Raw genomic sequence first — 26,384 nt, 5'->3', positions numbered from 1 at the left:
TAATGCAAACATTGTTAAATACTAGTGAAAGTCAGATCCCTARTTCATTCCCTAAGTATGTCCTCTTTTTATCTTTAACAGACAAACACACACACACACAAATAAAACAAGTCTAGTTCTCAGAGCAAGAGCTACCTTCAAAATTCAAAAGATTAAACGATCACAACTGCGTTAATCTCCTCTTCTGGCCTTACATRTATAATGTTCTTAGTACCTTATTTCCTTGCTTGGAAGATTCATCAAACTGAGCATCTGCTTGTGCAACATTCCAGGTACTCAATGAACTGGCCAGGAAAATAACACCACAAATTGTTCTGATACCATATAAAACATGTTTAAAAATCCTTACTTTATGTATGAATTTATAAAAATAACTTAAAATACTATTTTTTAAAAAAAGTAATAAAATATAAATTTGTTACTGGATAGAAAGAAATTTAGGCATAAATTCTTCTGCCCAGGGAGCTGGATAATTTAACCCTTATTAATGCTGCAATACTGAACTAAGAACCATTAGTCATCCGTAACCTCCTGTTAAAACAGAAGGAAATGAAGAACAAAAAAGAGGTTCATTTCCATTGTAAAGAAGCACTTCACCATTTTTTGATAAATACATATGCAGTTTATGCAGCACTGGAGGAATAGTGAACGTTTTTTGGAGGTTGGGTGTCGTGCTCTTTGCCTCCTGTCCACAGGCACCTGGGTAGCTGGGATGCCAGAAAAAAAGTTGCTCATGAAGAGAACTTGCGACTGCAGCTTTTTAACTTCGTGCACAGAGGGAGTGAATAATTCTCTGAACTTGTGGTAATACATGTGAATTAGGAAGCTCTTTGTACAGGTAACAAAAGAGAGAGGAGTAGGAAGTTATTGAGCAGCGGTGCTAGCAGTTCTTCCATCACTGCCCACCAGGCGGTGCTGGCTGCAGGCTGTGATTTCATGAAGGCGTTTGGCCAAACGCCCTGCAAAGCAACGGCCCACCAGTCAATATTCCCATTGCGCTGCTGACTGCCGCCCCATCACCGCAAGCCCCTCAGCTCCCCCAGCGCCCTCGCCCCGGGGTGCCGGCTGTGTCTGAGCTGCAGRCGCCTCCGTAGGGCTCCGCTTGGGATTTCCCCAGACGTTCCYGCCGAGTCGGCCGCAGCGGTGAGAGCCTGGCCGGCAGCAACGGCAATGGGGTCCTTAACCTCAGCAACCAGCCTGGAGGGTATTTCCACCGGAACGCTTCGTCACAGACAGCGTGGTGAATATCTTAAAAGAAAGGAACAAGAATGTTTTTAGTATGTTAAAAAGGATCATCTGCAAAATTAACTTGGGCATAATACTTTAAAACCACAGCTATTTTTTACTTAAAGTAATAAAATAATAATGAAAAACATACATACAAAATCCTTGCCACAAAAAAAAAAAAAAAAAAAAAAAAAAAAAAATCCTTTGATTTGCCTTCCGGCCTTCTTTTTGCTCTGGAGCAGAAAGAACAAGGAGCCCTCCCATGGCTTTTGAGTCCCTCTTGTCTTACTGCTGGCAAGCCTGCATATGGGAACGAGCTCATCAGGAAGCCTCCCTCGTCTGCACAATTAATGAGTTTCTTTACAGCTCAGAGGTGACTTCTGCTTTGGGAAAGTATCTTTACAGCTCAAAGATGACTTGTGCTTTGGGAAAGTGAAGGCAATCTCAGGCAATAGCATTTGAAGAGAACAAAATTTTGCCTCTGCACCATTCCAGGTATGATGGAAATGTGGAACTGGTTGCTCATTTGGATATGTCTGGGCTTTTTATCTTCTGGTCTAAGAAATACTTGGCAAATGTTGTTCAAAAAGGTCCRACCTTTACTGATTTCAACTCATATTAAATAAAATATATTCAAAAGTAATTACTGTAAAATTAAAAAGTATCAAAATTGTAAATGAAAAGCTAATTCTACCAAACCCCACTTCATATTAGAACTTCACTGTGCACATGACTGCATTGTTTTGCAAACACATAACACACAAAGACATCTGGGCATCTGAAAGCCTCTAAGTAGAAGCTTTCCTACATTAAGGCTGTCGGCAGCTCTTTGGAGAACCACAGCAGCAAATGATCCACCTCTTCCACCCTCTACAGGCATGGAAAGCACTGGGAGACAAACACAGGCCTAATGCAGAGGCAGAGGAACAGAACGTGTTTAAGCCATGGCACAGGGTTGGAGATAGAGCTTCTCTCTTCAGCTCTGACCTACAGGCTGACAGCGTAGGGGAGTTTCCATTTTTCACTATGAAGCAACAATAAGGATGGGAATGTACAGACTTCATTTGTTTCCTTCTCAGCCCTGTCAGAAATTCCTGGTGTAACGTCCAGTTACAATGGCTGCAAGGACTGCGCAGCTCCCTGACTCCCGTGAGCCAGCTGGTAATGATTAAAAACATGAAATTTTGACACAACTTGTTAGTTATTCAAGTGAAGACAACATCTTAGATCCAGTAACGGGAAAGCAGTCATTAGCTACCTCAGAATCACCTCAGCTTTATGAAAATAAACACCTTCCCTGCACGACAGATGCTCAGATATGCAGGCCTGCATCACAGGGAGTGCAGCAGAGCCTGCAGTGAAAGGCAGTTATCCACCAGGCTTATTTCCTACCACACCACATTCACTGGTACTTGTATTTTATCTTGCACAAAAGTCCATTTTGACTTCCGACTCTGCTGTCAGAACAAGGAAAGCAAGGAAAGCAAACTTTGGCTCCAGGGTGTAAGCAAGGAGAAACGGGAAACTCAGTCTTACAGTCTTCTTTAAATTGAGTAATACTGTTTCACATGAGACTCTTTGTGAAATTAAATGGTCCTAAGGCTAGTGAAGATGGTAGTATTTCACTTAACAATACTGCCACTTTCTTGGGGAGATCAGACTACCTTTCCATTAGCCTTTACATGGCTCTAAGATTAAAAAAAAAAGGTGATTAGTATCCACATATGCATAGAACTCACAAATGCAAAAAAAAAAAGCCAAAATTTAAAAGATTTTTTAAAATTAAATACTACTATCCTTGAACTTCTACAGCCCACAGCCACTTTTGTTGACTGTGTAAGAGATGAGATTAATAACAAGCATCACAAAACCCTTTTGAAACCCTGCGCTTTCAATTTGTGTATTCCTCCTGAGCCAATTTCCTCCTCCCGCACCCAAATAAATATGATTAACTGAAATTATCTACCTCAATTATGTCTAATCATCATTCTATGCAGTTTCAATTTTAGCAGCTCAGATGTCCAGAATAAATTCTGCCTCTCATCCCTTCTTCACACTGCATATGCTAATATCCCACTTGAGTTCACAGGTTCCGGTGCCTCACCCAGACTTTCACCCTCTGATAAAATAAGAACTTGCTGCCCCCACCTCAAGGGCTTCAAGGGCTTCCGTGAACATCATTATAACACGACCATACAGAAAAAGGTACAATCTTAACTGCAGAGGCTTTGAAGGTGACCCAAATTGCAAGCAGTTCTTTATATTATGGAGCTCATGTTATATTGCTCACGCTTTGTCTCTTTGGGAGAGCAAAACAGAGAAGAGGACTTCACTTCTGCARCCTGGTGCTACTCCACTCTGTAGCTAAAATACAGGTGAGCTAAAAACAAGATGCTGTGGAAAGACCTATTAGCAGAGCTCACACATTTGCAAGGATGCTTAGCTAATATAAACTGGACACAGCACCACTGAGGTCTGGGCAGCAGCTTTGATTTACACCCAAGGGCAGCTGTCCCTCACCCTTAGAGAGAGTTGAGGTCGAAGAGGAACAGCAAGGTAAGCACAAGGAAGTGTGTGTTGCTCCTTGTGCCTCGTTTCAAGAGTGAAAAACAGAGTGGGGGAAAAGGAGAGATCTCTGGAAGGGCAGAATTTAGCAGAAGAATCATTATGTCTGTGTCCCTTTACAGCAGCAGCTTAAAGGTCTGTTTTGAGCAGGCCTACAAACCTACTGCTCCTGTGAGCTAAAAATGAGMTTTGACAATCAATTCAGTGCAAACAGCACTGAAGCCTCTATCGATGGATTTTTGAGTGGGAGGAAAATTCCACAGCCCCCAGTAGAGGGAGCACTGAATTAGAGGACACTATAAACAAATTAAAAAAAAACCTAAAAAAAATCCCAGGCAAAATCCTAGACTAAACCCAAATGTTAATTTTCTAAATATATATAAAAGAATCACTATGAAAAATCACTTTTGTGCCCTTCCCCTGCTCCCTCCCCCTTCCCCATACCCTTTAATAAAATTCTGGTATTCAGGTTTCCAACATGAGATCCCACAATGTTACAGGAGCTGGGCTATGGAGGGGACCTTACACACGAACCTCTGCGCACACGGGGTGAATTCCTATGGTGCCATCCAGCTGCTCTTTTGTTATTCCACATCTAATGGCAGCCGCAAACCCCTGGGTCACTTCTCCAGCATTTGGACCAAGAACATGGAAGCCAATGACTCGCTCCTAAACAACAAGGGAATGGAAACACAAGCATGCATCAGGTCTCTTCAAAAAATGTATGTTTCTTTTTAAATTGAAAGTAAGTAATTTCTTCTGTCCCTGAAATATCCTGCAGATTAAGGTAACCACACAAATACAAGTTATCCCCAGTGCCAAGGGGAGGGACACAGCAGAGATCATGTTGCCCTCTCTCTGCAAGAGAAAAAAAATCAACCTAAGAACTGAAGAATCACCTTCATTACAAAGTCCTGGGCAGAAGTCCCATGTTTATCAAGAGCATATAAATTTTGCACAAGATAGGAGCTGTGTTGGATTGTCAGGCACGTCCGTTTTGCAAACACGTAGCTGGATTTTATTCAGACAATCCATTTGACTCAGTGCAACAGACCACTGGCCTCAGGAGTGACATGGATGTGAACGATGATTTGCAATGCTGAAGTCAATAGGATATGTATCTGTTGAAGAACTTTGCTCTATTGAAGAACAGTTTGAGAGTTGCTTGTGTCAAAAGGGTCATAAGCTAAAATTCTGACAACAGGTGCATTGTAAATAGACAAACACTTTTTGCAGCACTCACTGTCATGGGGAGATAATCTGTCKAGAGGTTGGTAAAACAAAAGTCATCACATTATAATGATAATACGTTTGCTTCATGCTTTCACTTCTCTTACATCTGTAATACGGTTCACCTGAAAACTATGCAATCCATAGCAAATACCACTGTCATGCACTTAAGASAGGGAGTAGTGCTGACTTGACTTGCTTTTCCTAAAGAAAGGCTAGCTCATGCAGCAAGTGCCAAYTACCATGGTCCCCACTGGCTTTTAGGGATATTCATTGGATTTCACCCAGCAGATTCAGCCCAGCTGGCATCAGAAGTTGTATGTTCTTCCTCCAGATGAATAGAAGGAAGTGGGGATACAGAATATGTTTTAAGGTTATTTCTCTTTCACAAAGCATGAGGACTGGGRATTACCTTATAGTTTAAAGAACAAAATCTAAGATTAAACAACAGTTAAAATGGAACTATCCTTGCRTCCCTTTAAAAGTGTGCACATGTAGATAAAAAAACTAGAAAAGAAAAAGAAATGGAACTGGGATAACTACAGTTTCCAATTCAAATTTAAATAGTTAATGATAAAATTTGCAGCCTGAATAATCTTCAATTCCAATTTCTAAAGGCATTTCTAATTTTCTGGAGAAGAAATGGAAACAAAATTAATTAAACATTTTAAAACCCAGTAAATCTTCCCATTTTCTTCAACAAACTTTGGATTAGGACCATTATCATGGCTTCTAAAACAGCTTCCACATTAGTGTAGACTCCTCCAGAAAAAGCGGATGCACAAGATTAGTTTGGCAGCCTTAACAAAACGTGTGACAGGCTGATCGAAAAAACTGCAGGAAGATAAATCCTTACCTGATGATAAAAGAAAATAGGTACACATTTTTTATAGCACTGCTAGCTCTATGCGAGTATCTTAATGAGAACACATTCTTATCAGCACATTAATTATTCAAATCCAACAAAGTTTTTTTTAAACAGATGATGCTCATTCAGAGAGGGACATACCCCTTCTTCTAGCCTATCTAATTTTGCTTGTGCTTCAGCAGCTATTATACATTTCCAGAGCCAGGAAGTTTTATCCYAGTTTTATCTTAGTCCGAGGATAATCCCGGCATTATCACTGTAAATGAGATTTGTGCAGGCAAGATAGATTAATCTTGCTAGGATGAACTTGAGAGTTTTATAGACACATGCATTTGTACAGGTCTCAAGATTAAATGGCTTCTGGGTGACTTCAATTTCACAGTGAAGAATCCCCCCAAAAACCTGCAGGACTGGCAGATGAGGGAGCAACATCAGCAGATAAAAACTTTTAACACACTTTACATGCCCTGATTTAATCACTTTTTCAGAGTTAATGAACAGTCTTAATGATTTCCAGTCATTATTTTACATATATGAAAAAATACCATATACCAATGGCAAATTCAAAATYGTGTATTTTAGTAAGAGCTATTTTTCTATAAACAAAAACAGTGTCTCGTTATATATATGCAAAACCAGAAAAAGGTAGAGAAATTTAAGTTCATTTCTAATTTTTTAGAAATACACTATTTATACTGTGGTGTCAATGGCCCCTAACATGAGTTTGGTTCTGCTGGTTTCTCCAGAGGGGGTGAAAAAAAACATACTTACGTTATCTTTAATATTGCAAATTATCTTTGCGTAGCATTTGTTGTTGTCTCTGGACGGGACAGTCCATTCCAGGGGCCAGAAGTAACTATGGTACACCTGGAAATGCAACACAGAGGTTAAAGAGAAACTGGTAGTTTCACAGCACCAACTATGATCTTCCAAAAGCTGCCAAGTTACTCTAATTTTGCGTCATCTACCTCCAAGGGCACTTTATCCCTGACTACAACTGAAGCAGACTCAGGAGGAAGCAGTTTTTGAAATACCTGTAAAATACCTGAAATACCTGTAAGAACCTTCACCAATCATGAAAGGAGCGTATGGCACCTGAAACAAAAACRCATCTTCTGGCTGCACCTACCTGCATCACGGGACTCATCAGTGCAGCCCAGCTGAGGTGAAGTCTGCCCACCCGCAGGACAGAGCRGAAAATGAGGGACTGTTTTAAGGAACAGCTATATCCCGAATTYGCTACAAGAGCCCTACAGGCCTCACTAGAAACTAATACCAACTGGATACTATCTCAGAGAATTTTGTAATTAATTGCAACTCCAGTAATAATCTGTCCCTGCAAAATAAGGAGAGGCAGCTCACAGTTTTCCATGTTAATGGGGTTGTGAACATTCTGTTACCCAGCACTGAAGTCTAGCAGGTCTGGTTGACAAATGCAACTCAATAATGCTACTGTAGAGTACAAAACAAAAGCAAAATTGAACATAAAAAGCAACACAGGAGGCCTRAACAAACTGAATTAGGATATAGCCAGTATATAAATGTTTCCAGATACCTTTATATTTTATTTTGTTGTTATTTATGTGTTTCCAGCACATTTTCAAAACTGACTTTGAAAATGACAGGTGCACTWTGCATAAGAGTCCAGTCTTTCGCATTAACAGCTAGAATTTGACTAAATTACAAAAATGTGGCTGTTAATATACAAACTCTCTGTGAACAGGACACAACTTTGGCCCCTCGACCTACAGTCAATATCAAAAGTCAAGGTCAATGTCAAAAGTCCATGTCAAAAGTCCATAATAAAGCATTTTTAAGGAACATTTCACTCTTTTCTCCATAGCCCAGTTCAAAAGGCGTATCCAAATAGACCTATGAGGAGAACAAGTTCTCAGATTTATGAACTGCAGCTTTTCTGATTATTTCCCCAAATTAGGCTCCTCAAGGGATCTTTATGGGACAGAAAAAGTTCAATTTACTGTCAGACTCCCTTCTCTGCTGCCGTTTATACTGTGGTCTGTACAGTGTTTYGCAAGAACAGCCTGAAGCAGTAAGTACTTACATAGGTCTCATTTCACCCCGGACAGCTACCCCAGGCTGATACGGGTGGATGACAGTGAATGACAGGGACTACTCATGTAAGTGAAATTAACCACATATCTGCTTGTATAGTCAAACAAACAAATGGGGGGGGAGGGGGGAGGTCATAAAGAAAAATGAAAAATCACCCTGGCAAGGAGTTTGCCACACTGCAGCTATAAGGAGCTCAGCTTTGACATTAAAACTAATTTCCTGCTTCCAACACATACCCACCTTTAATTTATCCCCCAAATATTGGCAGAGACAAAAAAAATCCTTTTTTTTTTTTTTTTTTTTAAAGCAAACTTTCCACCTACCAGCCCACTCTGTCAAAAAAAAAAAGCATTTTTGAAACTTAAACTAAAGACAAAAATGTACCCAGCATCCTCCTGCCCGTAAATCACAGAATACAATGCTCTTGTTATTTTAAATTACATATCAGGAATTAAAACCCAGCTGAAACAAAGGCACTTACCTCGATGTTTTCCTCTCCAAACTCCTCCACTGCCCTCTCTTCAGAATACCCACAGGCTCCATATTCCAAAGGAGTGAACACTGTTGTTGGGACATTCACATAGTCACACTGTATATTCAAAACAAAACCCACATATCAGTTATACAGTAGCACACTGAGAATATTTCAGCAGCCCAAAACACAAGAAGAAAGGTGGGGTTATTCACACAGCCTTGAAAGCCGAATTTTGGGAGAAAAAGGAAGGGGAGATGGGGGGAACAAAGGTGATTGCTCCTGTCCCTCTCAGAGGTGGTAACTAGAGCACCAGCAAAAAGCTGTTTTACAGCCATGCTGACACTAATATGYATGGCTTAAAAAGGAAGAGGCAGTTAGTGCCCTGCATTGCAATGTATCACTGGTCGCACTGGAGATTAGAAAGTAGGCAGCTCAGCTTCTACAGAACATACTGCTTTTGGCAGAAGGTGCTAGAGAGCCAACCCCAGCACCACTTCTTGCCCTAGACCTCCTCCCATTGAGACTAAACTTCTCAGGCGCTCTCAGCCTCTCCTTGCATGGTCAGTGCTCCAATCTCTGAGCCATCTTCAAGCGTCTTGCTGGGCTTGCTCCGCTATCCAGCGTCCCCCTTGTCCTGGGCAGCCCAGAACTGGACACAGCTGTGGTCTCACCAGTGTTGAGCAGACAGCAGACCTGCTGCCAACACTCTTCCTCCTGCAGCCTGCGGTGCCACGGCCACATTTGCCATGAGGCTGCATTGCTGGCTCATGGTCAGGGTGTTGCCCCCAGAACCCTCAGGACTTTTCTGCAAAGCTGCAGGAAAACTCCTCCCTTCTCACCTACTCCAGGCTCCACYAGTTTGACTATGAGGATGTTACGGGAGAAGTGTCAAAGTCTTGCTAAACTCAGGATAAACAATATCCACTGCCCTCTCCAATGGATTATCATTTTATGGTAGAAGAACCATCAAGTTGCGAAGTTCTAATATATTTCACTAACTAACTTCTGCTAATATCAATTTCTACTGATTTCAAAGCTTATTTCTTTTGTGATTCAGGATCAACTAAGACACTGTGTATTATTCTCTCCTTCTCCACCCATACCACTTCACTGTGTTTCATACAATCACCTTACCCACATTTCCTAACCAGCAGTGTAAGCTGGACTCCCACCTCAAGCTGTCCCTCATTTCTCAGATTCACTGAAGGAGATGATGCTTTCTTTGGCAGTATAAAGATTTTCATACCTTGAGAGACAGCTATCTGTCATAAACTGTAAATGAAGACATATTCCGTGTGTGTGTGTGTGTGTGTGTGTGTGTGTGTGTGTGTGTATATATATCTCCTGGCTCCAGCTACAGATTTTTAAAAGAATGCCTTCTTAAAGTAATGATATTATGCACACCAATTCTGAACTCTACTACTGCAATATCAAAAAGAAACAACTCTAGCTCCAAAGCTGGCTGACAGGTGAGGCTGATAGGAGTGCAGGTGGCTCTACAGAGAAAGCCTTTGTGCCTGTGCCCTGCAACTATGAAGGTGAGCCGAACACCCACATCAATAGGTGCCTGGGTAATAGTTCTTTAAAGGCACTTTCCTTCCTTTCTGGATTAAAGACACAGGGTATATAAGTACCAGGTTACTCTTATTGCACTAGCAGAGCTTGACTGCAAGCCACAGCAATGCTAATATGAAAGGTAACCAGTCAATTGATGAATTCAATTTCTCAGGTAGAAAAGTGTGTTCATCTATTGGTACATTGCTTCATCTACATACGTAATTTGCAATAGAAATCACTATGCACTATTATAATGAAAAGACAAAATGGGAAGTAAAAATATTAGTACAAATAAAACTGAAAGTTAAGAGCATTGCAAACCCTTTTACATGCTACTTAGGGAATGCAGGTAAGAGTTAGTAAATTGTCTGTGAATTAGAGTTAAGGAATTTAATGAAATTGGGATGATTGCTGACATTTATGGGGAAGGCAGCACTGTTAAAACCAGTTAATTTTATTATCACTACAGTTAGAGAGAAAAACAAAATATCTTACTAAGAAGAGGAGGCTATTACTGAATCCATAAGGTATTAATTTCAACCTATGCTATAAGAACATATCTGCAGTAATATCTTTGCAAGGAGAAAATTAAAGGAATCATTGAAGCTARTCCTTAAAAGCCTATTAAAAGTTTTCCATAAACAAGCAAACTTGCACATTGCACTTAAAATTGGAGCACTGATAGTGTTTTGTGGCAACTGGCTACTTACCTTACTGGTTGCGCCACCATAAAGCCTCCGAACCAGCAATCTTCCTGCCTGGATTGCTACTGGTGTGAGCTCCAGTTTGTCCTGCAGTATATCTCCAATAGCATAGATATATGGCACATTTGTTTGCTCCTCATCATTGACAGGGATTTTTCCTGTTCTGCAATTGGCATTAACAAGAAAAAAGAATACATATATATATTCTGTTGTGAAAACTGTGAGGAAACTGTTGTGAAAACTGTTGTGAAAACTGGAGGAGAAAGTAATTTTTGCAAGAGAGAAAAACACACACTTGAAATATAAGAGAAAGAAGTTGTGTTCATAATTTCACAATCTTGGATGACAATGTAAACCAGTGTTGCTTCAAAAGTTACAGAGATTTAAACACTGCATAAGGAGGTAGCCCAGGAAGGTCTGATTCATCTCCTGAATTAATTCTTTGGTGAGACATAAATCCTTTCCTCTTCACTACTTCACTTTCCAGTTCACTACTTAGCTGTGTGCTGGCAACCTCCAGGAATCACAGGAAGAGACATTCTCCCACTCAAGCTGTAGGATGGTAGAATTTCTCCAATGCTGAAATTCCAGCCCTGTGGCTGCAGGAGTTTCTACAAACTTAGCCTTTAGGCTTCTACAAGCTGCTGCATAGAGATAGGCCATGCTGTTAGATACCTTACCCAAGGGACAGTCAGCAAGTGTTCCAGTGTTAAATGTATTGAACTAATGGAAGCTTTTAAATATTAATATTTCCTACTTTTAATTATTAATATTTCCTACTTTATGAATAAACGAAATAGTGCAGTAGGCCCTGCAAGAAACACATATAAAAGGGACAGCTACAAAGACAGGCATAGAAATAGTCACACAGTTACCTAGGAAATTAGAGGGACCAGTGGTGATTCCCATCCAGCTTCTTTGATTTTGTTCTTGTTAACAAAAGCACAGGCTACACTAAGGATTTGATGGTTTATTCCATTAAGCCAGTAATGGTCATCGTGGCGTCAGGACTGTTCTACTAGACTGCCAGGTTGGGGTGAACCAAAATTCTCCCTTATGCATAAACTGCAACAATTCCCTCAGCGATACTAGTCGCTGTGATCATACGCAAGCTGTCCCCTCACAGACTACCAAGGCAAGTTCCTGGCCCTGCTTGTTTCCTTCAAAGGGAGCACAGGCTGGGTCCCTCGTGTCTAGACAGTTTAAAATTACCAACACTGACAATGTTAGCAGTAGGTCCACTTCCTGGCACAGTCACCTGACAAAATCAAATATGAAATTCTTTTCTACCAGAAACAGATTGTTTCCAGGGGCTGCTTTAAGACTGAAGAAGGAATTCCTCCAAAAACTAAAACACATGGCCAACTGTGAGTTTAAGGAACACTACTTTGACCTTATATTCCAAAATAAACATGCAGTACCATTTACATTATAAAACTAAATCCACCACATTAAATGAATTCATTTAATTTGTATGAACAAATGAATCTCTATCCCAAGAGGTGGTAGATACAAAAAACAAGGACACAGGATTACAAGAGTACAAGGAACAGCCAACAGAGCTTAAAACATCCAGTCCTGCAGACAGATTCCCATACGTGAATGCAGACAGAACAGAACAGACACTATTGATTCTTGGCATTTAGGCATTTCAATATCAAAAAAAGCGAATATGACAAAGTGCTGCTATCTCCTAAACAATCTCCTATCCAAGTATAAGCAAACAAGAGAAAAATTTCCTGAAAGCAACTGAATGTATGTGTGGTTCCACTGTCACTGCGAGTGACAGCAGATCAGCAGCCCATGGTCTGTAGATATGTCCTTACTTTTCATTGATCTTCACTCCAACTTTGTCCAAACCAATTTTTCTTGTGCATGCATCTCTTCCGATTGCCAGCAGCACCTGCAAAACAGCGATGCCTCTGTTACTTCCTAAAAACTCCAAAGGGCATTTGCATTTTGCTATCTACCATTTTAATGACATATTAGTAGCTTTGACTCAGTCATAGTAAGATAAACATGTTCCTTACCTATTATATATTTCCCAGAGTTCAAGGCAAGACACACCCTCACTATGACCTAACACAACCAGGGTTTATTTCTAAGATTAAACATAAGCAAATATCTTTTCTTGGAAAAATACCTCAAGAGTTTTCTAAACAAATCAGTTAGATTTGTCAGATTATTTTATTTCCTCATGTTTTTCATACTTAAGTGTCATACCATATTCCTACCAAAAAGATGACCATGAACTGATCTGAAAGTAAAAATCTCTTCAGGAAGAAAACTCAGGTCCTTATACAAATGAAAAGACTGTAAGATGACTGTTGCAATGATCAGGAAACATTATCATTTACTTGCCTGGGCACTCAATCAAGTGAGTGACAAAGAACATTACCTCCATGCAAAGCAGTATTTGTTCAGAATGACAGGCAGACCGGGCTGGATTCCCACTCATCCCACCCCCGTGCACAGCAACTGAACAAGCACAGGCCATTCAAACACGCGCTCTGCCAAGGGCAGGGGCCTGCAGCCTTGGCCAGCAGCCCAGGCAGGGATGCTGTGCTCTTCATGTGACGCTCATGACCGGTGCTGACAGAGCCTCAGACTTTGAGCAAGCAGCCTAGATCCAAGCTGAGACCTTCAAATGAGTCACAGCTTCTATACTGAGTGACAGCACTTGAGGGAAGGAGATAAATAGCATTGAGAAATCAGATATTTCCTTAAAGGAAAGATGRCCCTGATTTGTAAGTCCTTTCACTACCATGGACCAAACCCAGCAGTAACTGCTGTTACTGCAGAGCTTCCTCCTGGGCTCTGAGGCCGTGTCCTTGCTACGGAACAACTGGAGCGCTGTGAAGGAAGATGAGGTCACTGGCGCAGAGCACTTGCAATCTCAAGCCTCAGGCTCACATGGCTTAACATTTGTGCTTCCTAAACAGCTCCAAAAAAATATTCACACCTTTTATCCTTTCAGCATCAAGGCTGAAAATGAGTGGGGKGAGAGGTGCTGGAAGCAGCCAGGCCCACACACCGTGGCATATCTTTATGCACTCACACTATCACACAGTGCTATTTTACTGCTGTAGGTGCATTATAAAGTTCTCTCTGACTKACTTGCCACAGGGCATTAGATGTTTTCCTGAAGGTGCTGCCTCAGCAACAGATCTTGAGAAAACACTTAGTTCTTATAGGGGGTCATTGTTATGGTAGCTCCAGAACAGTGGGTTTCAGTTACTGTGAAAGCTACTATAAATCATTACCGATAATTTAGGACAAATATCTCCTTGGAGACAAATTCTGCAGGGAATTTCACATGAGCAAGCTCCTCTGGATCCCTAAGCTAGAAAACAGGGCTTTCAAAAGCATGCAAGTGATTTGGTTAGGTGATTGGGGCTTACRTGAATGGACTCTAACACCTCTCACAAATTACCCTTTGATTGTGTGCAATTAGCATTTTGTAATGATTAAAAGTTATTTAAAAAAATAAACTTAATTTATGGACAAAAGCAACCCACAAAATCTTAACATTAAATGGAAGGTATTCCATGTTCTTCTTTACATGCATAGAAGGTTTATTGCAAGGGACTCACAGTATTGTATTCCCCTTCRATGATCTCGTTTCCCACTGTGGATTGGGCTGTAACTTTCAAYCTTCCAGGAGTTCCTTCCTCAATCTGCTCAACCTGAGGTGTTCGAAAACAAGTTTTTAGTTTCACATAAACATATGCAAATACATCCTTGTCCCACCACTTACCATTGACAGGGAGTATTTTTCATCATGACCTAAAATTCAAGCATTTGCTCTAAAGATTGTGTGATCTTCCTCTGGATTTCTGATTACTTGACTCTTTAAAAGAATTAGTTTTATCTCTCTGCACTTATTCTTGGAAGCAATACAATAGTCCCCAGCTTCTAACARCTGTATTGACGGCTGGCTTCTAGCTCGAGCTCACGTATAGCCTATGATGTCCTTGGCAGGCCAGGCCTTTGCCCCGCTGGAATGACTCTGCCTGGCACATACGGCAYTCCCTGCCCTGCAGGAGAGGGCAGCAGCTGGCTCTTAAGGGCTGAAAAAYACCCGCAACCTTTTTTGCCTTTTTGCACAGTGTTGCTTTGTTGAGAGCAACATRATCACGATTTGTAAAAGCAGCCACCACCACCACGGCAAAAAGCAGAAAGATTGATGCCATAGGCTTTTTCCAAACATATTTTGTTTCCTGATAAATGATCAATAAAACAAGCAAATGCAAATTTGAAGCTATATAGGTGGATTCTCTTTTATCCTATTAATTTCCACTGAACTATGAGGAAAGGAATAAATATCCTAAAAGGAGAGCCCTTCTTTCCCTGCCAGAAAACTGTAAAACTAGCTGCTTCAAGACTTCAACAACTGCCCTAGTTTTCACTTCACATATATTGAATGTTTCATGGTAGAAAAGGGATACATTCTAATCAAATTCTGTTTCCCCTCTATTTTTTTAATTAACCCCCCAACACCTTTTGTGCTGTTCTGCCATCTTCAAAGGATCACYGTGTTAAATGTTTCTATTCTAAGGAAGCCTTATTTATAATAATTCATTTTCTGTCTTCAAATATCCAACCTAAGTTCCTTAATAAGCACAAGACGCATAACTTTAAAAACAACATTGGAAAAGAAGAAAAGGTGAGAAGAACGTGGGAAGAAGAAAAGGCTTGCTAAAAATGACAATTTATGTTCCAGAGAACTCTCACAGAAACACGGCCAAATATTTTATTCCACTTGAAATCAATGGCCCATAGTGAAGGGACAGAGTAAAATACACACAAGTTCTAAATCTGAGAACTTTAGAAGACAGACATTCATCCCTGCTTTTCATACACCACGGCACTTCTACAACATAAACACAAATAAGAGCTTAAAGCTCCTTGAAACACCACTTTGATCTCTCACAGCAAATCTCATGCTTTCTGAGAGAGGCCACATCTGCAGAACAGCAATTGCTAAGTGCATTTTTAAACTATTATTGATATTGCTAAGGGTGAAAAAGAATGGACTTCATACCATTTAAAGTTTTAATCCCCTAAGTGTTAAACTCCAACACCTGGCTTTATGCCAATTGRAAAATTGCTTAATACAGTTTTCCAATTTCATAATTAAGCACTAATCATTGTGAAAAACYATTAAGAAAAATACTGCTGGCAGCCTCTGAAGTCCTCGATAARGCAATTTTACATTAAGGGCCAGAGCTTATCTAATCTGTTTGCAGCCTGAATTTGCCTATACATATATACAACTAACTGCACGAGTTCCCCTACTGAACTCCAGGAAAACTAAGCAAGCATTCCAAAATTCTGCCAAGGATATCAGCATGTATGTAGGAAGCCCTTTTACTTTTCAGGATGGTCCACTCAGCCTGGGCAACACAAGCAGTAGGAATTGATTCAGAACTTGAGAAGTGACAATGAAAAACACGGCTATTTGTGATGCACTGGCTCTCGTCCTGCAGAAAATTACAAAGCTACTTGATTCTCAGCCTGCAAGCAGTCCCAGTGCCAAGGGACTATCACAGGACAGTTGCCAAAACCYGAGAACATTCAGCATTTGCAGAATCAGGACCTGCAAGCATAACAACATTTTTAATGCACAACATGATAAGCAATCTAATTTTGATAAAGACAACAAATTTGGGAATCTTAGGTGATTTCAATAAGGCTAACTTGTTTTTTAATTCTGCATTTTAACAGGCTTACTCAATTTTAAACACTCAAAAATTAACCTATATTGTAGCAGATCCTGTATTGTGAATTCAACTTTTGTATTTAGTAAAATAATCTGCAGCTTAAAACACTACAGCAAGCAACCAGTCACATTAGAACCAGCTATCATTCAGTCCCAGCCATGTGATCCAGCCTACCTTGATTGGCACAAACTGCTTAATAAAGCTGATTCCGTGTTCTTCCATATATTCACCAATTTTGTTTGCAATATCTTGGTCAAATCCCCTCAGAAGAATCGATCTCACCATCACAGTGACATCTAATCCAAGACCTGCCAGAAATCCTGCACATTCCAGGGCAACATAAGAAGCTCCGACCACCAGGGTTTTCCCTGGACAGTAAGGCAGAGAGAAAAGATCATCACTGGGGAAAAAAAAAAAAGAAAAGAAAAGAAAAAAGGAAAAAAAAAAAGGAAAAAAGAAAAGAAAGTCAGAGACAATCAAAAGAATATATTGCTCTTTATATTTTCCTTATTTTTCTATCTTTTTTTTTTCCCTATGAGTAGGACTTTTATTCCTACTCACAAAAAAAAAAGTGGGGGGAAGTGGGCAGAAGACTTTTTTTTCCCCAAAAATTAGCTGAAATACAAGATCACTACATGACAGATTAAAAGGTTGTTATTGTGAGTATAAAAATAAGTATGAATTACTGTGAATCATCAAAAATGCCAAGGGCTTTTACAATATCAAATGATAAATTGTTGAAAAAATGCTTTTTCTTTTCCCCAACCTTTCTGTAAATATTTTTTAACTGCTCAGAGGTACAATTTGCAAAGAAGTGACTCAGTATGTAGAAAAACATGCCACCTTCATTTTTTTGAAGATATATATTTGTCAAAGCCTTATACACAAATATATCCTTTCAATAAAATAAATTAATACAAATTGCCAGAACAAGTAGAATTGAAATATTTAAGTGCTTTGGAGCTAGACTATAAGCCAGGGATTCTCAGGGAAGCAGTGAGTGATGGAGAGAGTCCTGCCTGTTCAGCAGACACTTGTCTGGCAACTAAGTTCTCAGGAGCTTTACATCTGAAATAAGCATCTCTTGGTGAAGCCATTGCCCCAATGCAGAGGCTCGACAAGACATTCCCAGCAAATGTTGCTGTGGAACAAAACAGCATGTGACAGTGTAATTAAAGGTTATATCCTAGTTGCCATTCCCCAGGGAACCTAATTACGATTATACAGACAGCCTCAGTCTGATATTCCTTAGCTCTGGAGCTCCTGACCCTGTCACCGTAAGGTTCTTTCAAAGCAGCACCTTAGGGGTGGTATTATCTGCTACATCCGATTTCACTACACTGCTTACTAGCCAGGAAAACATGCAACAGGGTGTTTTGGTTTCACAGGGATTATGCCAGTCATTTATTTCATTGCTAAAGGTTTGCCAGACTGTCATTTCAATTTCAGATTCTACATTTAAGAGGTAACTTAAAATTAGCCTGAAATGAAATGTTTCATATGCATACCACCTTTTTTTTTTTTTTTTTTTTCAAAATCATGCCTAATTCTGCTTAGTTTTATCAATTAACTGACATTTGAAGCTACTTTTCCTAAAAGTTGAGTTAATTCCAGTGAGTGGCTGGGGAAAAAAAAAGGGTGGAGTTTCAGGACTGATGGAACGCATGAAGATGGGTACATTTCAACCAGCTTCACAACAGAGAAGCCCCATTTTCCTTGCCATGGAAACCCCTATTTCCTTGACACTTGGAGCAGGCAGGTTTTCTCTGAGCAGGGAGCATTCTTCATTAYGAGCAAATTGCGGTAAGTGAACTGCAACACACCATGAAGGACAGGGAGAAAGGGTGTGCAATGCCACTGGGACCAAGCTGATGAATTAATTTTATRATAGGCATAAAACATGGTTTAGAGCAGTCTCTGTTAGCGGCRTTATCAGCTAAAAACAGAACCATCTTAGCCAGTCATCCACGGTCCTGCAGTGYTTACTAGATACCAGTGTTCTCAGTACCCTCAATATCTGCCTATTGCTGTCCTCCTCTGCCCAAGTTCCTTCAAAGAAAAGCTACATAAAGAAAAAAAAAAACAGCAAGAAAGCAGCCCTGTTCATACTTACTGTTCTATCTTGCAGGTTGAGCATTTGAACATAGTGAGTTATTGCATATTTCTCCATATTTTACCTGCTAATGCAGTATTCCTTGTCTCCAGGGATACCCAGGTAACGTGGTCTTTCACCAGTGGCAATGAGAAATCTCTTAGCTGTGTAGAGTTTCTCAATTCCTCTTTTATTTGTTGCCTGTGAATGAATTAAGAGTCCGAAGTGAGTACTTTKTAGTTCTAACACGGGAAAGGATATTGCATTTGAAAAGTATCTTTATTGATAAAGCAGTCCAGGAAGACCCAGAAAACCTAGCTAGGTAGTACCTTAACTGTGTGTGGTCCGACAAATTCCCCGTAAGCATTCTCATAGGTGACTTTCTTCTCTCGCAGTGCCACCCGATAGCCCCAGTTCAGTGAGCCAATGTAATTCTGAACAGCCTCTGTCATAGTCATCCAGTTGTGTTTGACTGTTACAAAGAAAATAAAGATGTATCTTTCCATTTTTAACCCCATTCTTTTTTTTTCTTCTCCCTGTAGACAACCTTGTGTACCCAGAGAGATCTTTGAACATGACTTGGTCACACTTATCTTATTTCTGTTTACTCCTGGGTAATCCTGCTGAAATTCAAAGAATTTGTTTATGCAGTAGTGAGGGAAAGGAAAACATTGTTTGTAAGAAAGTTTCTAGCAGAGCATGTACTGGCTTCTTCTCTTGAATACAGGGTTACATTCAGAAATGGCATAATATCTTATTGGGTTTATCCACACACCAGTCTTATCAAATAGTGGTATGATCATAAATTATTAAAAACAGATCAAATGTTGCAAATCAGCAAGCACTGTGACCTGTAAATCATTAAATCTGAAAAGCACTTAAGTTTATGTACAGTTTCTCTGAAAGTGCCTCTCTCTATTAAAACTGGAACATGCTTAAGTGCATCAAGCACTTGATGGTGAAAAACAATCTCTGGATTTTTTTATACAAACAGCAAAACTGGAAACAAACAAACAGTTATCTTTCTGTACCTTCTTCTGTAAACTGCCATCCAAATTTCCGTGCATCTTGTAAGGCTTGTCCCAGTAAAGCAGCCTGATGCATTAATTTTTTGGGTATACAGCCCACATTCACACAAGTTCCTCCAAGACCTACAAGAAAGGAAGAGATTGTGTCCTCCATATAAGTGTGCCTGGTCCCGAAGGAGAATTAGAGTGTCCTAGTAAATAATGGTCCTTTGTAACAGATTTGCAATGGAAAGAARTTTACCCCATGATGTTCCCAGAGGTGTAGGTGTGACAAAGTCCAGCACCATCACTTTCTTGTCATATTTGGCAGCCTCCTGCAAAACAAATTAAATAAGACATGTATTTAAATATTAGAGGGTAAATGGAGTAGATGATAACATCATGCATTGCTGAAAAGCTTCATAACTTTTAATTAAGTCATAATGAATGATTTGCAAGGGCACAGCCAGACAGCCATTAATCTTCAGAATTAATCTGTTCACTCAGTAGGAAAAAAAAAAAAGATAAAAAAAAGATGAAAGGGAGAAAACAGGCAAAAACAGGCATTCACCCTGTTTCCCAAGCAGCACAGCGCCRGCTGTTACACAGGGGACTCTGACAGGGAATCAAACCTCTTCTCCATTCTGTCATTTTCTTTACAACATTTGCAAACACACCATTTACGTCCAATATATTTAAAAAACTCTATCCAATTTTCCTTTCAAAAATAGTGTCTGGGACATTTGTTTGAAACCACATCATGCAGTGRCACAAGCTCTCACATGGCCAAGCACAATGACTGTGTTCATCCAGTCTTTCTCCCTGCAGTATGAAGGAAGCTCAAGCTTGAGTTCAATCTGTACGTGTCGGGACCAACTCTGGCTCCTCAGACTAGTCAGCCTGTGATAAGCTGCCCTGACTGCCAGGATGTGTAGATGTCATCATTAGCAGCAATGGCTTATTCCAAGACATTTCTCCCAAGAATTTTCATTACCAGTTCTATAGGCAGTGCGTGTACACAATATAGAGAACTGGAATTTCTATACTGGCTCCATTATTCCCTGTGTACTTTTGAGGGAAAGGCAAAACTCACTGGCAATAAACTGGTACCTGAGAAAGTCACTTAGACAAACACTACACAGCTGGGAAAGCACAACAACAAACCCCTAGTGAAATGTAGAAAAGTAACTTTGACACCTGAAGTAACCTTAACTGTGTTGTATCACATGATGAGCACCTTAAAGATGTAAGCAAYTAAAACTACAGGCACAGGATATTACCCTAAGGCCTTGGGTTTGGTTTGGGAAGAGCTGACAGCCTTTAGCAGTATATTACTAGTAATATTTGCCAACTCAAATAGTTAACAATAAAAACATCCATTTTAAGTAAAGCTTATTTTATGCAAAGCATAAATCATGTGTAACAAACAACACAGACTGTGGATAACTTTGAAAACTACTGGGTTTCTGCTCCCAATTCTAGTTCAAGGTGGGCCAACAAACTCATTTYCAGGCATTAGCAGAACCTCTGAGGAAGTTCCCCATGGTCTGAAGTGTGTGTTCCCTCACGTGCCACCTCTTACACAGGCTCCAGAAGAGTTTCAGCAGGGTTAGCTGACTGGTGAGCACTCCCAGACTCCCAGCTAATGCTAGTCTGAGGTGCTACACGTTCACATAATACAGTGCAGCAGTGTATGGACGTTCGCATGAGGAGAGATCACAAACAGACACCATCCACCTCCACATAGTGAGATACCCCCTCTAAAAAGCCCTGTCCAACAGGCTTTCAAATCTTTCTACATTCAGGTCAGTGCTGCATGAAGACAACAAGACTGCTGGGGCAGGAGCTGTTCTGTGTGAGCTGCTATCAGTGACTGGGTGCTTTGGTCTGGGTCCATGGTCAGGTTTGGTTGTCARTTTGGAGGTACTTGCACTCACTGTGCAGACATGCTCCGAAAATACCAAGTTCTGAGCACAGACAGGGAGGAAATGGAAGCCATTCAAAGCAAAGCTGCCGGCCTCACGAGGCAAGGCAGGCATCTGAGCAGCTCAGCTGGACTGGTGTAAGCCTGAGTGCAGCCAGCCCATATGCCCATGTGTAACTGGGCTTTCGTTTTGCTTTGCCTTTAAAGYCACCTAAGACAATTCAATTAAAACAAAAATGAGTCAGAAGTTTATAGGTAAGACAATTTCACTTCAACTTAATTAAACTGACTTAAAATAGACAGATTACTACTGACAGTGATGCTGATTTTATTGATCTACCACCGTCTGCTCTATTCTTGCGGGTTCTCTAAACTAAACTGGAGGAGTAAGGCAATTTATCTTCCTAGCTACACACCTTTTCTGACCCAGGGCCAAGAAATGACACAGTTAACACCACTGCTCTAGCCTCACAGCCTAACATATGTATACACTAAAGCAAAGCAGTTTCCTTAACGCCATTACTGCAAGTCATTGCTCTCTTCTACTCTTGTTGCTCTCTTTTGTCTTAAAACATCCTTACTTCCTCAAAATTCGTGTCTACTTATCTCTGTGGGTTCTCCTAATTTTCCTAGATTTTATCTTTTACCCTGGGCCATTGCAATAGTGCCTCTATTAATGGGAGACCATAAACCTACCAGAGTAGACCATGGACTTATTGAGCATTACAAACTACTTCCCAGCTCTGAACTCTGCCATTAAAACAAAGTTCTTCCAAAGGGTCAGGGTTTAAATCCAGTACAATGAAATGAAGTATTTGCTCCTCATTTTTGTCTCATCCCTATTTACATCTCTCATTTCTCAAGAAAAACAGGAATGTTTCCTATCTGAAGAAACAATTCAGTTTCTGCTCTTGATCAACAAAATAATTGCAATTTCTTGTGAATTTCCAATTCACTTGTAAATAGATAATTCTGCTACAGCACGTAGTAATAAAATGTGACTAACTATATATGTAAGGAAGAGTTACTGAATTTCAGCAAATTTTAATTGTTTAGAATAATGACAATTCTAAGAGTTGGAGTAGGCAAATTCTGCACTACTCAGATTCTTCAATCAATTYTAAGTATGTTTCTAAAAGGAATAGCTCAGCCAAAGTTATAAATTACATGGCTGCAGGCAAGAAGTACCAGACCCTAGAAATGAAGGGTGAGATCCTAACTCTGCTTAAGTTAGAGGCAAAGCCTTCATTTAGGTACCTGTGCAGGCTTACAAATTAAATAAGATCTCCCCAAATGAAAAGCACTGTCAGAAATAAAAGTAATATACACAATCATTTCTGAGAATGTATTAACATCAGACAAAACTAAAAACCCTTTGATGTTAATTTGGAAAAGTTTCTAAAGCTTTTTCAATTATTAGTTGAGTTTAAATTTTATTTCAACTACTAATAAAAGCCACTGTAGAGCTATCTCCATGCTGCTTTCTAACAACATCATCTCCCACTAGTGGGGATACAGGGGAACCAAGTTTCGCTTTACTGAGATGCATCCCATGACATTTTTACTTTTCTTCTCCAGAACATATGGAAATGARTATTATTGGGGTCAACTTCAAAAGAACTCCTGCTTTTAATAAATGTGACGTCCCTACAGATCCAAGCTGATTCAGGACATCACTCRTCTACTGACAAGAAAATCCTAAGTTGTTTTTTTCATACCTTGGCAGCAGCCAGACCACCTGAGCCCCCACCGATGACAATGAGGTCATAGTCATAGGTATGGGGCACCTGCCCATTCATTTCCAACAGCTTCCGAAGGTCACCTTCTTTACGTGCCTGGAGAGAGCAAAGAAAAAAAGGGGGGGGGGGGCGGTGAGAGAACATTAACACAGTACCCATGATGCTCAAAAATGATTATTTTCAGTAGCAAATATTGTGGCAAAGGGAATATAGGTTTATCTAGGTTTCCTGAGCTCTACTCTTAATTAGCATCTTCAGCTTTCATCTTCTTAATTTATTCCTGGATATCTYAGTACCCATTATACCAAATTATGAACTTTCTTGTCCTTTGGTGGCTTAAGTTTCCTTGCACAGTCTGGTTTTCCACGTCACCACATCTTCACTGCCTCTTCATAATGTGCTCTGGATATACTGACACAGGCATGCCATTCACTTATTTTATTCTTTTAATCTGCTCTGGTCTTTCCTAATTAGTGTTTTTTCCCTTTTGCTGCAGAGATTAGTAGGAAAACACAGCAACATATGTAGCACTGTAATAACCCGCAATTACCAGTCTCACAAATGAACAAACAGACCTGAATGAAGATTTCTTAAAAAATCACACTTTTGCAGCCTGCCTTTGTGTGTTTTTACTTTGGTCTAGCATCGTAACTAACTTTATCATCAAGTGGATCAAAAGAGATCAGAGGAGTTTCACCAGGGATTCAGTTTTGGGCGATTTCATACAACGCCCAACGGAACTACAATGGAACATCTCCCCCAAGTCCTGCAGTGCATTTTGATAACTGTATGCCACAAAGCACTCTGTTCATCCTGTTCACCTTCASACAGCCTTGCTAAGGTCAGTTAGCTCCACTTTGTGGAGCTCCAGTTTATCCAGGCTTCAGGCCTTAAAATGTGGGAAACATTTGCAGTGAGTAAAGCGCAGATTCCTCAGCTGATATAAATCAGGGAGCATCAACTGAGGTGACAGTAAAACTTTTAAAACTAAAAAAATCTAAAAAACTAAAATTAAAAACCAAAAAGAAGACCAACAAAAAAAAGCAATAAAAAGTAAATAAAAATCAGCTAGTCACTTCACAAATCCAGTCACTTTCATTCAGGTGTTTCTATCTGACTAGGCCCTTCATTCAGTGCTACTGCAGATGGTTATGGTAAATGAAGCCAAGTAAGTTCGCTCTCTGTTTTGAGCTTACTTTCATTCTGCATTTGTGCTCAATGCATTCTGCTGTTTCCCTCATCTTGGGTTAAATTATCCTGTCATTTAACTGTGTCTACACTAGGCACTGGTGCCACTGTGGCCCTATCCCTGACAAAATTCACCCCTGCTCCATCAAATTGCAGAGCAATCTCAGCAGAAGTTCAGATAATGCATCTGTTGACAGAAAGTTATGATTATATTAGTCTTTCATAACCTTGGATAGCAAGTTCATTGTATAAATGAAACCTAGAAAACATCTGTGGTTGCTGTGAGCACACCCAGAAATGCCTCAAGTTCTCCTTCCTCTTCTTTTTCCCTTCCATAACTTCAATGATAGACCCCTACCAATAAATCTAAGTTAGGGCTCAGTTCTGCTTTTTGCAGGAACTGGCCCCTGGCCAGGCTCCTCCCGCAAACAAGAAAGAGAAAACAAGAAAGAGAAACACTTACTGTACTAATACATGTAGTTTCAGTTTATTCATATTTATGGATATAACCCAGAGAAAGCAGACTGTTCCTTTCTAAAACTGCTGTTCTCTTTTTGTTCACTCAGTGGCAACAGGTCAGCATGAAGTTGAAGGGTGGGCACAAGTTATCTGCTGCACAGCCAGCAGATGCAAATACCAAGAGCAGCAGCTTCATGATGCACATGCTGCTCTGTCTATGGCTCCCTCCTGTGTGGTTCATCTTTGTTAGTTCAGCATACTCACTCTTCACAAAAATGCATCATCAGTTTTAGATCATACTAAGTAGACTATAGTCTCTCCTCACTATCTCCTAAAAACCCACCCAAAGCAGCACGGGTCTTGAGCAACTCTGCTTCCCATGTAACAAGAGAAACTTGCTCAGCACCCAYGAACCAGGACTATGACCCCATCCCGAGAATGGATCTCCTCCTTCCTGCTCCCACCTTCTGTAAATGAGAGTCTACATAATGATTAATGTCAAAACGAAATTACAGCGTTAAAAACAAAAGGTACCTTCCCCTTTACCTTTAAACTCTTCTCATGGTCTCCTCTTGGCTTCTCTTGTACGACATCCACCACTGGCTGGGCGGCTTCAGGGGCTGCCTCGCAGGGCACTTCTGGCAGCTTCTGTGYGGTCCCTGCAGAGCAGAGGGGAGAGAAGACGGAGCCTGAGACCGAGGTCCCTTATGAAGGCTGCGCTCTCCGCTCCCCAAGGAGACTGGCGGGGGAGTGGCCTTCGGCGCCCGCGCTCTTCCTCCTGGGCAGCAGGCCGGTCTCRGCAGCATTTCCTCGGGCAACTGATGAGTCATTTGCAACGTTAGGATGACTTGCTATATTTTTCTCTTTAATGAAATCCCCTGCTAGGACTGGCAGGGATTTCAGGACGTTTTGCCAATCCAACAACATGCTTGGAATGAAGCAAGGAAATCAGATTTGCTGCAGTTAAGCTTGAAGATTCAGTGTTAAAAGAAGGTGAAGAACTTTACTTTTGTTGTCCAGAAAATGATTTTTTTAAACTGTTGTTCTGTCATTTTTTTCCAACCTGATATCTTTTAAAACCAATGAAAACTTCTGATGTTTCTCTTTCAGTTGGTTCCCTAGAAACACTTCAATCAGGCTGATTTACTGAAATGATAAAAAGTGTTTTTTATGAAAAATAAATGTATTTTTTTTCTGCCAYGAGCTATTTCTCATACTCTTTAATTGCCTAAAAAATTTTTATCAAAAGTTTGAGAAAGATTTGTGCTTCTTCACTGGGGTACTGGTGAAATGTAAGCAAATCTCCTAAAGAAAAGGCAAAATACATATAAGCAGAAAGAAAAACAGAATATCTCCAGTTCTGATGACACTTGATTTGACATGGCACAGAAAGAAAAGAAAATCTAATACACGACTGAAAGCCAGGATTAGTTTTGCCTTCCTTCACATAACACTGAGTTACATTATACTTAACTCSCAACACATGGCTCAGTACCCCCTTGTTTGTACTTAATCACATCCATATTTTGCACTGCACAACCAGCATTAATTGA

General features: G+C 40.2%; 1 protein-coding gene across 1 annotated transcript; it reads right to left on the bottom strand.

Moving 5' to 3' along the window:
- Positions 1-1,164: 1,164 nt before the first annotated feature.
- Positions 1,165-25,481, bottom strand: TXNRD1 (thioredoxin reductase 1). The gene is made up of 14 exons (XM_026052245.1): positions 25,378-25,481; positions 23,164-23,280; positions 19,784-19,856; positions 19,546-19,665; positions 18,844-18,986; positions 18,600-18,715; positions 16,597-16,822; positions 14,293-14,385; positions 12,526-12,602; positions 10,706-10,862; positions 8,445-8,552; positions 6,662-6,757; positions 4,327-4,461; positions 1,165-1,248 (listed from the first exon to the last, which is right to left on the bottom strand). The coding sequence occupies exons 2-14, from the start codon at positions 23,242-23,244 to the stop codon at positions 1,186-1,188; spliced, it is 1,488 nt and encodes a 495-aa protein (XP_025908030.1). The 5' UTR covers positions 23,245-23,280; positions 25,378-25,481; the 3' UTR covers positions 1,165-1,185.
- Positions 25,482-26,384: the final 903 nt, after the last annotated feature.

Source organism: Nothoprocta perdicaria, unplaced genomic scaffold (genome assembly GCF_003342845.1).
Source record: "Nothoprocta perdicaria isolate Ctin4 unplaced genomic scaffold, notPer1 scaffold_86, whole genome shotgun sequence".
NCBI lineage: Eukaryota > Metazoa > Chordata > Aves > Tinamiformes > Tinamidae > Nothoprocta > Nothoprocta perdicaria.
The sequence above is the reverse complement of the archived record's forward strand: the minus strand, read 5'-3'. Positions and strand labels throughout refer to the sequence as shown.